The following is a 15558-nucleotide window of genomic DNA, read 5'->3' on the forward strand; positions in this document are numbered from 1 at the left end:
TCGGCCGGGGGTGTGTGGGCGGGATCGGGCCACACAGGCCGCAGCTGGAGCCGCAGAGGTCGGGTCCCTGGGCTGCATTCCACCTCTGCCGCTTTTGGCCCGGCCCGAAAGGCTTCCGACCTGCGACTCCCACCCGCCAGTAGCATGAGACTGGGAGAAAGTCAGGGCTGAAAGAAACTGTAGAGATGACTGGAGACTTGTCCAGCCCCTCAATTTTTCGAAGGAGGAAACTGAGGCTGGGGGAGTGGAGTGATTTACTGCCAGATCTGAGATCAGACCAGATCTGAGAATCCCTGTTTCTCAAGCCGGCTCCTCCTGTGCACCAACATTATTCCTAGACGTTCTCCCATCCAATTCCTCAGTCCCCACGCTCCCCCAAACAGATGACTTTCCCTAATGCAGTTTCCAACTGGCTTCTTTCTGGAATTTTCTCCGTGACAGACTCTGCGCATGCCCACTTGGGTGATACTGCACACACGTTCCAGCCTGGCCCGACAAACAACAGATCTGGCTGCCTCCGAATGCGGCACTTGTCGCGGCCGCAGAGTCAGCTGCTCGCTTATATGCTCCCTCTGCAGCCCATCTGCTCCTGGCCCAGGCCCAGGGTTCCAGGCAGGGCCAGGTGGCTGAGTGCCTTCCAGGGTGGCCCTGGCAGGCAGGAACACGACTCCAGGACACCTCTGGTCCTGGGGCTGGGGCTGGGCAGGGGCAGGGAAGGGGAGGATAGGGGCATCTCACACTTACCTTTTGGTCTGACTCCAGGAGCCATTCCAAGTTCTCTTTAAAATGAACCCAAATATTCCCAACAGGGCTGAGGCCAGTCCCTAATTCAGTACTTCGCAAAGAGCAGATCTGTGCTGACCTATGTGGTCCTTTACTAGTTATATCATCTTAGGTAATTAATTTAACCTTTCTGAACCTTCAATATCCCCATCTGGAGAATAAGGATAAGACTTCCTTATATGAAGACAAGAATGAAGTAAGGCTGGGGCTTCTCAGACCACAATGCTATCAAAATCGCAAGGGTCTCTTTAAGGCACATGCTGCCTCAGTAGGTCTGAGGTGGAGCTTTGGATCCAGCCTTTGAGCTCCCCGGGTGAGGCAGCTGCTGCCAGCCGGAGACCACCGTGAAGAGTGAGGACACAGCATGCCAACGCATAGTCAGTGCTCAGCGATGGACTGCGTGCTCCCACAGTTACTATGACCAGGATGTAGCTAATGCCAGGCCTGCAGATGTGGTCCCAAGTCGACACCTGCCTGTCCTGGAGCTGGCTCTGTGTGTGTGCTGGAGGCAGGGGGAGGCTTAAAAATTCAACCCCAGCCTTTTAAAATTTTAAGACAAGGTCTTGCAGAACTGCCCAGGCTGGCCTGGAATTTGTGATCTTCCTGCTTAGGTCTCCCAAGTAGCTGGGATGACACGTGTGTGCCACCATGCCAAGCTGGGTGCTGGCATTTGATCTTATTGTTCATCATACTCTATTTCCTTTTTCTGATCCTGTCTCCGGGCTGTACTCTGAGGACGCACAAGGGTGGATGCCCAGGTTACCAGAATGCTATATTAAGGTTCCCCATTTCTGCTGTAAAGGAAGTAAGGGGATCATCTACCTGTACAGAGCCCAAATGAAGGAAAACTGAAAGAAGACAAAGGCCTAGTCACTTCCTCCCTGGGGCCTTGGGCTCCTTCCTCATCTGAACGTACCAGCTGAGCATGAAGTCCGAATCAGCTGACTGCCACAGCCGTGGGCAGCCTCCCTCAGGCCTTGGCCCACCCTAGGTAATGCCTCACAGTCTCGGCCCCCAGTGGCCTCCGGAGCCCCCAGAAGCATTTCCACTTCCTGGATAGCTGGGCCACTCAGAGTGCCCAAAGCCAAATCCAAGCATTTGTGCCCACTGTGCTCAGCACAGATTCTAAGGAAAATCCACCTTCGTGTCTGAATGTCCCCAGTCCAGGAAGTGCCTTTTACACCATCTTCTTACCTCCCATTTCCTGGCTTCTGCCTCTCTCATCAGAGCCATCTGCTGTCCCGGCATACCTGTGGCAGCCTTCTAGCCTCTAATCCCACTTCCCAGCCCCTCTGATCAGTTCCGGGTCCACACAGCAAAGTGATCTTTCCACGTCACAGAGCCCAACAGGTCACACCTGAGACAGTGGCCTTGAAGGCCGGGTCTGACCATCTGCCACCCACTCCTCCTCTTTCCTTTCTCCCTGGCTCTCTGCACCTTTGCCTGGTGGCTTCTAGATGCCCTGCTGCCTCCCACGCTGGAGCACATCTGGGAACAGGGATGTTTCCACTCTGCCTGCAACAGCTCATCCTTCGGCTCAGGAGGAACAGCCTGGAGCAGCTCAGGCTCCTGTCATGCTTCTCGGGGCCCACAGTTCCTTACCCTTAGATCACTTATAGTAACATTTTAAAGCGTCGAGTCCCTCTGAACAGCTGTGAGGTTCTGGAGGGCAAGAGCTGAATTTTCGTCCATGATGGTTTCCCCAAATCAGCACAGGGCCCAGCACACACCAAACAGGTATTTAGTGAACACCTGCTGGCTGCGTGCAGAACTCCTAAGAACAACTGAAATGCAGACAGGGAAGCCCCAAACTTAAGCTCTTAAGGCTACAGAATAGCCTTGGAGCACTGACTCCATCCTGCCAGGCAGGGGCGCCCGGCTTAGCCCTGGGGCAGCAGCATGGCCTTGGGGAGCAAGTCTAGCTGGGAAGGGGTCCTCGGCTCCAGCGCTTCCTGCACGCTCCACATTGTGAGCTAGAGGAAGGGTGTCACTCCCTTTCCTGTTTCACTCCTCCCAGGTGCTCCCAACACTCCCAGGAAGCAAGACAGACCCAGGAGGCCTGAATCGTTCATGAATCCCGGCTCTGCCACTTGCAGGTTTGGGGGTCACAAACACATCACTCTCTGTAAGATGCGTTTTTCTTTAAGACGATAATAATACCTGCAGGGAGTTACTGGGAGCTGAACCCAGGGCCTTTGCATTGAGCTACGACTCAATTCCTTTTTTATTTAAAAAAAAAAATTTTTTTTGGTACCAGGGATCAAACTCTGGACCTTACGCTTGCAAGGCAGGCACAGTACCACTGACCTAAATCCCTGGCACCCCCTTTTTATTTTGAGATAGGATCTCACAAAGTCACTATGTTGCTGGGACTGGGCTGAGACCTGGGACCCTCCTGCCTCAGCCTCCCAGGGTTCTGACATTACAGGCATGAGCCACCAGGCCTGGCTGATAACAAAACTTCTTGAATAAAACTGTTGGAGGAGTAAATAAAACAACAAATGCAAAGTGCCTCAGAAAGTGCTTTGCACATAGTGGAGCAACGTAAATATTTGTTGAATAATGAATGAAAGATTTTAAAATAAGTTTAGAAATCTCTTTTCTGGAAATGTTCTCTATTCTGCATAAATATTAGGTTTGGATCCATTCGACATAAGTTTTGCCAATTAATCAATTCCCCATTCCATCATACACACTTGGAAGGAAGACTTTTTGAAATTAAAATGCACATATGCAAAACAACCTGGCAAGGCCCTGGGAGGATCAAATGTGATAATATATGAGGAAGTGCTGTGTAAACTGTGACGCCCCATACAAATGCTAGTTGTCCTCATTACTAACTTGTTTACAGCTTGGTTGGCCCTGAAAGCTCTGGCTTAACCTGAAAGAGAAAAGTGGGCAACTTTCCAGGATTACAGGGCTGGGCCAAAAAGTCCCCAAACGAAGGCCAGGGCCAGGCAGTGCACAGACTGCTTTTTCCCTTCCCTCTCGGTCGCCAATGTGCAACCACATTTCCAGTGCAGCAAACCGAGTTATGGCGGTCCCGAGACAGCTGCCCAACAGGGCATCTGTGCCCTGGCACAGCCAGACCAGGGACCACATGCAGTGGGCCTGGGAGCTGCAGACCACATAGGAAAGAAAGCCAGCCAAGTCAAGGTGCAGGGAAACTGAGGCCCTGACCAGCTGAGGAGGAAGAGACACCCATTATCCTAGTGTAGAAACCCTTGGCGATACGCAAACCTACTATTGCCAGATCTCTTTTTTTTCCCCCACAAAAAGCCAAACCTCCAGATTTTTATGTGAAATGTCTTGATTTTCAAATTCTGGCAACTAGTTTTTTAAATGTTTAAAGCACCATGAATAAACCAAATAAGCCATGTGTGCAGACTGCAGTCAGCCACGGCCGCCACACCTTCAGCGCCTACCCCAACCTCGTCCTGGCCCTGCCAGAGACCCAAGCCTCACGGCCACAGGGCTCGCCTGGCAGGAAGAGGCTGCCTGGAGCCAGGGACTCACCCTCTTCTGCAGGGGCGCCTCGGCCCTCCTTGGGTGCGCAGCAGCCATTCTCCACTGCTCTGGAGGCTTCTGGCGGGGTCTCAGCCGCACCCTCTCCCTCAGCTGGGGCCCCGCCCTTCTGCCCCCCAGCGGGGCTCCCCTCCTCAGGCTGGGGTTCACTCCGCTTCTCCAGGTCCCCATTGGGTAACAGCTCTGAGGAGCCTGAGTCCTGGGCCATGGATGGGGACTTGGAGGTCGTCGCGGGCTCCTTGGGTGCATCACTGCTTTCCACCTGCAAAGAGCAGACAGACATGCAGATGAGACTGCCGTCCACACTCCCTTTGGATCACAGACCCTCTGAAATTCTCCAGAAACCCTGGTGCAAGTGGATCCATTTACCAGTTTGCTTTTGCCATCAAAGGGTGCAGGGGCCAGCGTAACCCCAGGGTCAGAGGCCCAGCAGGTTGGCCCGCCTCGTCCTGTGCTCCAGGGACGCCCATCACACCCCCTCGCTAAGGCTCCTGTGGCTTCCAAGCATTCCCTCTTCAAAATAACCGCCCAGGCATGGGAGTCTGAGGGGTCTGCAGAAGAAGCACTCTCTGGATCCAAGTCTAGTGCAGCCCCTCAGCTCAGACCCCCGCAGGTGCTCAGGCTGGGGTCCAGCCGATCTGCAGCCCCACGCTGCAGGATCCCACTGCGCGCAGGTACCCACAGGCTTCCTCCAGAGGCCTAAGGACCATGCTGAGGGGCTCAGCCAAGGCACAGCACCTTCCCAACTGTCCTTTGCCCTCAGGGTCTCTCCGCCTCCCCGGGAAGCAGGTGAGAAATCTGAGGCTCCCGGAGAATTCTGGGATTTGCCCAAGGTCACCTGCTTTGTAGGGATGGAACAAGCACTAGACAGCCTGCCCCCCCTGGTGCTCCAACATGCACGCCTGTCCCTGGCCATCTAGAGCGAGGGAGAAGGGAGGTGTTCAGCTCAGGGAAGGAAGGAAGGAGGTGGCAGGCTCAACTAATGAACACTCAGTCTCTCGAATATCAATTTTTCTGTAATACAAGTCAGGGGAGGGAGGCATGGAGAAGGGTTGATCAAAGGCACTACGTTACAGTGAGGGGTGGGAGTGCCCAGGCAGCACTGCTCAGTAGGAAGACTACGAGTAACGGTTACGAATGGTACGCAAGGGGTGGGCAAAACACAGGGCTGAAAATTTAAATCTATTACAGTAAAAGATACATTGATATTAATCCTACTCAAAACTCCTACTTGCTTCAAACATATCACATCATTTTTGCCAGTTTGTCTTGAGACAGGGTCTCACTACATATTCTAGGCTGGTTTGAACTCATGAAAATCTTCCTGCTTCAGCCTCCCAAGTGCTGGGATTACAGGCATGCGCCACTATGCCTGGCTTCTTGCTACTTTCTGAAGCAGTTCCTTAAATTCTCTTTAAAGAGTGTCCTAGCTAGGAGTGGTGATGCACACTTATAATCCTGGCACTCGGGAGGCTGAGGCAGGAGGATCACTGAGTTCAAGGCCAACCTGAACTACATAGTGAGACCTCATGGCAAAGAAAAAAAAGACTTTACAAGGTATGATAAAAAATACAGTGAACGCCTTCTGTGCCACCCAACAGAAAGGCAGGCTTGTAAACACATACAGTGCATCCTCACCTACCTTATTCAGTCATGGAGCTGGTCCTGTGTGACTCCTGGCTCTTCCCCAAAGTCAAAATGACCAGGAAAGGTAAACTTTTTGAATCGATTCAGGACATCGAGGCAGCCATGACAGCACAACTAAACACATGAACGAGGACTTCTTCCAGAACTGCTTTGGCAAGTTGCAAGAATGAGGGACTCCGTGTGTTTGAAGTGAAGGGGACTCATAGGAATGTGTTTTTTACTATAATAAATCTTGTAAAAAAAATTAAACATGCACTGTATTTTTATCACACCTTGTATATCAAAAAGCTCGAAGAAAGGATTTAGAATGTTTTCACCATAAAGGAATGAAAAATGTTTAAGGAAATATATATGTCTGTACATTGTATATATAACTGAAACATCACATGGCAATCTTTAGTGTGTATTTTGTTCTATGTATTAAAAATAAACTTAATTAGTAATAAAAATCAAACATATTATAAAAACTCTAACAGCATAAAATCCTAGTGTTGAAGGTTAAAGCTCCTATTTTAACTCCCTACCCTCAGGACCACCACTCCCCCAACAAACTGTTATTATCAGGCAAGTACCCATTTAGAGGTTTTCTTTCCCAGAACTGGGGATCAAACCTAGGGTGCTTTACCACTGAGCTACACCTCCAGCCTTTGTTTGCTTGTTTGTTTATTGACAAGGCCTTGCTAAGTTTCTCAAACTGGCCTCAAATTTGCAATCCTCCTGCCTCAGCCTCCCCAAACAGCTGGGATTACAGGCACGCACCACTGCTCCGAGTTTCCCTTTGTAGACTTTTTACAGTCATGCGTAAGTTACATGCTTTACCCGTACACATTCACACGCGCATCCAGATCCCAGAACTGTGTTTTTATAAACGGGTACCATGCTACTTATAAACATCTCCCCTAACAAGCACAGCACACTTCTCTCCATACGAGTGCATACGGACCTGCCTCGTTCTGCTTGCTTAATGAGTGCTCCGGGATTTCCACAAACAGAGAGCGCTCAGGCCCTTTCGCTTCCTGCTGCGCCCTACACCAGTGTGTACTGGGAGGACACAATCCCAGGCAGGGACTGGCGGTTTAAGGACCTGCCCAGGAGCGCAGAGAATGCCAGGTTCCCTGGAGACCACTGCAATGTTGTCACGCGCGGTGTGCGCAGCCTGAGAGGAAGTGGGCTCCCAGCTTCTCTCTTGCACAGCAGAATTTCCAAGGCGGCTTCTACTCTGCAGGTCTAGGACTCGAACTCCAAGCCCACTGCTGTCTGCTGGCAAACAGGGATATGGGCCTTGGAACAGATCAGAGCAAAACCAGCCCCCCCTCCATCTGGTTCCTGCCTGAGGGCAAGCAGGGGGAGCCCAGCAGCCACCTCCCTACTTTCCAGGCCGTGCAGTTCCCGTGGGAGCTGTGTGCTCCTCAGCACCTGGGGCCCAGGAGGCTGCAGCAAGCAGCAGCAGCACCTGGAGGGAGGAGAAGGCCTCCAGGCTCAGGCCAGCAGAGCCAGGGCAGCCAGGCGCAGGAACCAAAGTGGAGCAAGCAGACCCTCTACTGCCTCAGCCTGTGTCCAGCCCTCCTCCCCAGACTGTTCCACCTAACTGCTTAGGCAAAAGAGGCATCTCTGGCCTAGAATGACCTCACTGGTGTAATCCTGTCATCCTGAAAAGTTCAAGCCTTTTCTCTTCCCCCAAACAGGGTCTCCTAAATTGCTAAATTGCCCAGGGTAGGTTCAAACTTGGAATCCTCCTGCCTTAGTCTCCCAGAGTGCTGGGATTACAGTGGGCACCACAATGCCAAGGCTCTGGCATCTGTGTGAGAAAGTTGGATTGTGCAGAAGCCCAGAAAGGGTGCACACCACTCCCTGGTAGCCACCTTTTGGACTGCAGCTATGTCAGGCACCACAAGGCCCTCACCCAGGGGAGGGGGTGCAGGTGCTGCCTGGTCACAGCTAATCCCTCACCACGGCTGTGTCTTCCTCCCTTCTGACCGCTCGCTGCCTGCAGAGCTGCTCAGGACCATTCCACCGCCACTCACTTCCCACCTGCGGATCACATGGCCTCTCTGCAATGTGGGGCTCACCTGTCAACGGCCAGCTTCACAGCGCAGGGACCCAAGAGAGCCAGCTCGAGACCCAGCCCAGCCCAGGAGCCCAGCCCACTGAGTCCTTCGAGGACAGCCTTCCCACATCCCACTGTGCATACTGGCTCCTCTTCCAGACATCTGCATTCCCAAGTCCACTTTTCTGGGTCTGCGGAGCTCTGGATTCAGGTGCGCTGACAACTCCCGCCACGGTCAGGCTGGGATGCTGCTCAACCAGCAAGAACTCATGCCCTGGGCTAAGCGTGACCCTCACTGGGTCTCTCTAGGACCCAGGTAACTGGGCAGGCCAAGTCCACCTGCAGGAGACCATGGACAGGAAGGAAGGAAGGGGATCCACAGGCCAAGGCTGGGAGCAGCTCCGAATCTCCGGGGAAGAGTCAGGCACTCGTGAAGAGGGGCAGCTCCGCTAAGGACAGCGTGGGGGCTCCAGCTGGGCCTGGACTCCTGCAGAGCACCTCCAAGCCCGCCCTAAACTCCCCTTCTCCTCCCCTCCCCAACCCCATTAGCCTGTCGACTGTGAGCACAGGGACTTGGCTAATCCAGCTAGACTCAGCCCGAGCAGCGCAGTGACAGGTGCTCAGTGACTATCCACAACTGATTCATTAACCACAAGACCCGGGAGAAGTGTGAACACCCGACTCCGAGCTGGGGGGGAGCTTCAGCCCTGCCGCCATGTCAGACAGATGTGCTAGGCCAGCTGTTTCTGTTTGCTTTTAGTGCCTTTGCAAGGAGACATAGCAAGTGCCTGAGACACACATCCTCCCAACATCTCAGAGGGCAGTAACGCAGGTGACAGCTTCAGAACTGGACAGCAGTGTGAGCACAATCTTTTTCCTCTCTAATGGGGGGACCCAGGTAGGGCCACTGGCAGTCATAAAGAGCATACCTCAGACTGGAGGAAATCGCAGTACTGTAGCCCACAGCCCCAAACCCAGAAAGTTCTGTTCTGGGTATTCAACCCTGCCCGCCACTTCCGGAGGGCCCTCAGGGTTCGCTGACCTGTGCCTTCCTACCAGGGAAGCCCCTGCCCCTGCCCTGGGACATCTGCCTCCGGCTCAAGTGAGAAGCTCATCCCCAGCTGGGGAAGATTCTGCGACTCCGACACCCCCAGGACATCTGGCAATGTGTCTGGTGACAAGTTTGGTTGTCCTGGAGTGGGGCATGCTGGCATCTGGCTGACAGGGGCCAGGGATGCTGCTTGGTGGCCTACAGACACAGGACAGCTCTCACAGCAAAGAGTTATTCCACCCAATGCCAATAACATCTCTGAAGTACTCTGAGCTGAGGGGCAGGGTGAGGAGCCATGCCTTTTTCTAAGGAACTTTTTTTTTTCCTTTCTGAGATGGGTTCTTGCTAAATTGCACAGGCTGATCTTGAACACACAATCCTCCCTTCTCAGCCTCCCAAATAGCTGGGATTGCAGGCACACACATTATCAGGCCCAGCATAAGGCATTTAAAAAAAAAAAAAAAAAAAAAAACTGTAGTAGGGCTGGGAGTATACTTGTGCTACAAGTGCTTGCCTATTATTATGCGTGGGGTCCTGTGTTTGATCCCCAGCACTGAAAAACAAACAAACCCTGGTAAAGTATGCATCATCAAATGTATCAGAATGTATCATTTTAACCATTTTAAGTATACACTAAGTGCATTCACATTGTTTTTTTCAGTACCAGAGATGGAACTCGGTACCTGGCACTTATAAGGCAGCCCATGGTGCCTGCATCCCAGCCCATACATTCACAGTACTGTACACGTGTCACCACCGTCTGTCTCCGGAACATTTTTATCATTCTGAACAGAAATTCTCTCTGTATTAAACAGTAAGTCCCTGTTCCCCTCTCCCTCACTAACCACTATCCCACTGTTCTGAGGAAGTGGAGGAAAGGGATTTGAAGACCGGGTCTCTCTATGTCGTTCAGGCTGGCCATGAACTCATGGTGATCCTCCCGCCTCCGCCTCCCGAGTGCTGCGATTATAGGCATGCGCCATCATCCTGTGCCTGAGGAACATTTTAAACCAGTGAAGGCGAACCTTTCAGAGACTGAGCGCCCAAACTACAACCCCAAACCCACTTATTTATCCCAAAGTGCCAACACTGCAATTAAACCCGAATACTGAGGTTTTAGTTTAGAAAAAACAACTCTACATTAACATCTTCTGTCTTAAATTAAAAACACAGGCAGCTCTGGGTTCTGTGCTGGGCCCTGGCCTCGGGAGCCCCCGGCTTCACCCCTACCCAGCTCCCAGAGCCCCAGCGCGCAGCAGGCAGTGTGGACAGCTGCTGGTCACAGCCTTGCTCTGCAGATCGGGGTAAAGTCCACAGCAGCACTCAGGCCAGCCAGAGCGGGCCACATTTATTTACAAAGTGCTTTCTCACCCTACCTCATTACCCTGCTCATCCTGCCTGGGGCACCTGTCTCCCTCCTAGACTGCAAGCTTTGCCTTATTCATCTTTATTTCTCTCCAAGCACAGGTTTAGCCTCCATATGCTTCTAAAGTTGGTGAAATAGTTACCACGACAATCCTGAGGTAGCTGGCATTGTCCTCACACTTTGGGGAGAAAAGCTCCAAGGCTCGCCTGGGGCACAGCTTCCTGGTGACCCTGGGATGGGCGGCCTCAGAAACTCACGCCCCCTGTGGTTGCACCTCAGGAGGAGCCCAAAAGGATCCCGAGGACTAAGGAGGATACGTAGCTCTACAGTGCCGGGGTCCTCAGCCATCTCCAGGAAATGCCAGTGCTAGACTAGGAGAAGCCTTCTGAAGGGGCCTGTGGGATCCAAACCAACCCTCAGCCCCCCACTCCCTAAGGCCTCATCCTCCGCCCCTGTGAGGCCAGAACCTTGTCTCCCCAGGAGAGATCCCAAGGAGGGTGATTTGAGTTCCTTTATTACCGTTACCTTACACATGAAAACTAAAACTCCAGACACATACGCGGTGAGAACAGCAGTGCAAAGGAGCCAGTCCCGGGCACAAGGAGATGCAGAGAGGGTACTAGACAGCTGCCCTGTCCATTCCTCTCCTGACTCTCTGCACCTGGAACCGCTGAGCTTGTCCTGCCATCTCTCGCCTGCTCCTGTGCCTTTAAGGCCTTGGCAGGGTTCAGCCATCCGGGAACCCTGGCATCTGGCCAGCAATGGGATCCTGACACAGTCACATACGCGCAGAAACATGAGGGGTTCTCCCCAGGACACCAACAGACACCCCACTGCCTCAGTATGGCAGAGGTGCCCACAGTGCCAGGAGCAATGTAAACAAAGACACCAACAGGATCCCCTGGACCCACACTGCCTCTCCTGTTCCCTCCAGTCCGATCCCCATCCTGCAGCCCATCAGCCTCAGCCTTTTCCAGGTTACTGTAGTTTCAGGAAACAGCCACATGTCCAAGCGAGCACTGGCACTGTGCCACTGTTGCCCGACCCCCTGCCCTTCCCTGGCAGCCCTCCCCCAGATCTGCTTGCTTGGAAGTGGCCAGGGCGGCAGCAGGCAGACGCCACCCTTTAGCCGCTCCCAGAGAGGTTCCCAAGGGCCCCCGCTCAGCCTTCTTGGAGGTAATGGGGTCAAGCTCCAAAACTCGGGAACTGGGACTCTGACTCTTCCAGTTTCCTTTATCCCTGGTACAACAGCTAAAAGGGCCACCGGCGGGGTCAGAGCCAGATGCCAAACAGGGTCACTGTGGAAACGCTGGCCTCTGCTCGGCTCCCCCCATGTTCCTCTGCCACTTTCCCTGGGAGCCGCCTCCCTTCTCCCGAGACCTCCCCACGCGTGTACGTCTAAAGAGAGAGCTCTAGGGTGCAGCGAGGCCCTGCCGGGCTGTCCCAGGCCCTGGCAAAGGGATGCAAAAGCAAACATGCCCAGTGCATGGACGGCCCACTGGCATTGTTTACAGCAGGGACACCTGTCCACCTGGAAGAGGGCCTGGCATGCTCTTTGAAATCAACCTCAAAGGATTTCAGGTTGAGCTGGAAGATCCCCTGAAAGAGCCATGATGTGCACATCCAGACTTCAGGTAAATCTCTTTTTAAGTGATTTCTGTTTCCTGTCTCTACCATCCCATCTCTGCAGGTTTGGGAAGAAGAAAACCCTCACAGAAAATGGCACTTTCTTCTGAAGGGTCTCTGGTCAAACCCACCCCCGGTGCTGTGCTCAGCCTGCCCCATCTGATGGGACTTGGGCTCAGTGCTTCGATCAAGCCCCGATCACTCCCCTACTCACTCGGCCTCTGTTTCCCCAGACAGCCTCCCTTTCCCCTCAATTAACTTTGCCTTTCTCTGGCGCTTTCCCAGCTCTCTGATGTCCTCCCTGAGGAGAGCAGACTCTCTAGTGTGGATCAGGAAAGAACCAGTGTCAACAAGTCTCCCCCAGGCGGGGTGTGTCGGGCCAGGGGTGTAGCAGGACAGGTGCAGGCACGCCCAGGTGCCCCAGAGGACACAGTGGCCATGACCAATGGGGGACCTGCTGGAGGTGGCCTTGGAATGTGTGACTCTAGGGACAGAGCTAGGGAGGGATACAGACAGAGGGACTTTTTTTTGGGTGGTACTGGGCCTTTGCATCGAGCTAATCTCCAGCCCACCCCCGCCTTTCTTTTCTGGTAGCAGGGATTGAACTTGGGACCTTGCACTTTCCAGGCAGGCAGCAGAACCACTGAGCTAAATCTCCAGCCCCTCTCTAGCTCTTTTTTAACTTTTTATTTTGAGACAGGGTCTCACTAAGTGACAGTCAGTTGCCTAGGCTGGGCTCCAACTTGTGATCCTCCTGCCTCAGCCTCCCAAAGTGTTGAGATTACAGGCATGAGCACTACACCCCAGCAAGAGGATTTTTATTTAAAAAAAAAAAAAACAAAGCAAGTTCTGAGATTTCATTTGAATGCTCCCCCAGTAGGACCAGCTCCCTATGGTGGCCTCCATCTGTTCCGGTCCAGAAGCCTCCGTCTCTGACAACAGCACTCAGGCTACCCTGTTGTTCCAGTCACTGGGGCCTGCGGCACCTTCTTTTGTCCCTGCCTTTCTCTGCCCCCATTGCTGGAGTATGGGTCTTGCCCATTCTGCACCCAAGCCTGAGGCTGTTTTCAGGCCCAACCTCCCACTTTCAGCAGCAGCCTGAGTGAGCCCGAGGGCTCCCCAAACACCCTCCTCTCATTGCCTAGCCTCCTCCTATGAGCCTCTAGATCTTATTTCTGAAAGGCTGCCTACAAACTATCTTCTCAAGCCAAGTTGGACACATTTCTTAATGAAACTCCAGTCACAGGCCCTCGAGGGCCTGCCCCGGCCTCTGCCTCCCCACAGGACACCCACCATATACGTTCCTCCCCCACACCTTGACAGCAAGTCTGCCACTTTTCTTTTAAGGCCCACATCCTCCAACATGTCCCCCTGGCTTCCCCAGCACCCTTAGGAGCGCCCCCCAGGTCCACATCACCACCATTCAGTCCTAAATTCCACCGATGAGTGTTGATTTGACCTTGACCGCTGGGGTAGGGGAATATGCAGGGAAAGTTAAGTCTCAAACCTCATCTCCCCTCACACCCTCCAAAACAAGAGAAGCCACGAGGGGCAGCCCAGTGGCTGATGCAGTTCAGTTCGCAGAAAGAACAGGCACCAGATTTCAGGTAAATCTCTTTTTAAGTGCTTTCCATTTCCTGTCTCTCCCATCCCATCTCTGTAGGTTTGGGAAGAAGGGAACCCTCACCAAGGATGATTAGGGGCTAAAGCCCAGGAGAAGGAGATGCTGTCTCAAAAAGTCTTGTGCCTAAATCAAGGTGACACAAATCACTGAGTCACAGTTCAATGGTTAGCACAGTAGCAGTTCTGATCCGGAAACAAGGAGGGGATCTGGAAAATCAGCCCATCTGCTAAGAGCTGGGGAAACTACCCACTGACTTATGCTGCAGAGGAACAGGCTACCAAAGCTCCCAAAGTTCACACCCCAAGACTTGCCCGGAAGTGGGGCAAACCTGTCCTCTTGAACTCTGTCCCTCCTGTGCTGTGCTGAGGGTCAGAGGTGGAATACGGAACCCTGGCCTGGCTCGGCTAAGCCCAGTGCCAGCTCCCAGCCCCCTCTTTCTCCTCCTCCCGCCCTTTCTGGGTTATTCTTAGCAGGAGGTGACCTCAGAATGCTCCTTCTAAGCAAAAATAACCCTGGAGGAAGTTGGTGGGTATAAATCTTCAATGAATAAATTCATACAGCTAGTAAACAGGGTATAGAGCCCTGCAGGGCAGGTCACCCCCCAGGCCTAGTGGTCAAGTACAGAAACTGTCCCAGATGGAACCACCCACCTAGGACAAATGCCTTCAAAGGGCTGTCTGGGCTTGTGATCAGGCAGGAACCAGCCTCAGACAGCCTCACTGTCGGTCTGCAACGTCCTCAGGAGCTGATGACAGGAGGATGCCCGTTTTCCCCTGTCCTGACACACACAGCCTTGGCCCCACACGTCAGGCCCCTCCTCCCCGCCATGAGCACTGGCCAGCCCACAGGCCCTGGCCCAGGTGCCCGCTCTCTCCCTAAGCCCCGCCCAGCCCTGTAGCTGGCTTCCCGTTTCCTGTTGCCGGCAGCATCCTGGCTCCAGCCAGAGCCACAGGCCACCAGGCCACTCACTGCCTGGCTTTAAGCGGGGCTGCCTTGTAGTCCTCGGATCACCGCAGCCTTCCCCAATGACACTTGGTCAGTTGCCTTCCTGGCTTTTATACTTTCTTTATCTGCTTTTTGCACTATTCTATATACTTTCTCCAACAGTCCTGCATTCACACATTAACTGAAGAAAGAGCCTTTTGGTACCCAGTACAAATGGCTGCAGAGGTGAGGAGGAAAGAATACCACAGGCTGTGCAGATGGGAGTGTGAAATCCAAGTTCTGAATCCTCCTGAGCTCAGGCTGCTGGTCCGCATGTAGGATTGATAACAATCCATGTCTTCACCTGCACACTTGTGTCTTCAGCACCAAGAAAGGTAGTCATTGGAAAGGCCTTGTTGTAAAGGGTAATCGAGTGCTACCCAACTCTAAGCATTTATTCATGGCCTCTGTCCTCATGGGCAGCGGACAAATACAGTGTAGCTTCCCTCGGTGACCATGCCTGGGGGTGGCACCACAGGTCAAGACTAGGAAACAAGCTCTCCCCACCTTCTTTGCAAACTACCTGGGGTAAAAGCCAAGTTTTCAGTTCTGGATTTTCAAAATTCCCTATGCAATGAGAAATGACAGTTTTGTGAAACATAAAATTAGGCCTCGGTAGCTAGGCACGGTGGTGTACACCTATAATCCTAGCACTTGGGCAGCTGAGGCACGAGGATCGCTGCAAGTAAGAGGCCATCCTGGACTGTATAGGAGTTCAAGGTCAGCCTGAGCCACACAGCAAGACCCTGTCTCAGAAAAACAAAAATCAGATGTATGGATGTGGCAGTAATATCAAATTTATAAAAAAAAAAAACAGGGCCAGGGATTTAGCTCAGCGGTTTGGAGGGCTGCCTTGCAAGTGCAAGGACATGAGTTCAATCCCCAGTACCAAAAAAAAAAAAAAA

The 15558-nt window shown here is 52.9% G+C and overlaps 1 protein-coding gene across 4 annotated transcripts in view; it reads right to left on the reverse strand.

The window, feature by feature from the left end:
• Dnmt3a (DNA methyltransferase 3 alpha) overlaps nucleotides 1-15558 on the reverse strand; it is a 99038-nt gene that overhangs the window by 38535 nt on the left and 44945 nt on the right. For all 4 annotated transcript variants that reach the window (XM_010604856.3, XM_010604852.3, XM_010604853.3 and 1 more), the window contains one exon: nucleotides 4300-4570. In XM_010604856.3, coding sequence (XP_010603158.1) covers nucleotides 4300-4570 — 271 coding nt within the window. The remainder of the gene's footprint in view (nucleotides 1-4299; nucleotides 4571-15558) is intronic.

This window comes from Fukomys damarensis, unplaced genomic scaffold (assembly GCF_012274545.1).
Source record: "Fukomys damarensis isolate Sample0158 unplaced genomic scaffold, DMR_v1.0_HiC HiC_scaffold_2, whole genome shotgun sequence".
NCBI lineage: Eukaryota > Metazoa > Chordata > Mammalia > Rodentia > Bathyergidae > Fukomys > Fukomys damarensis.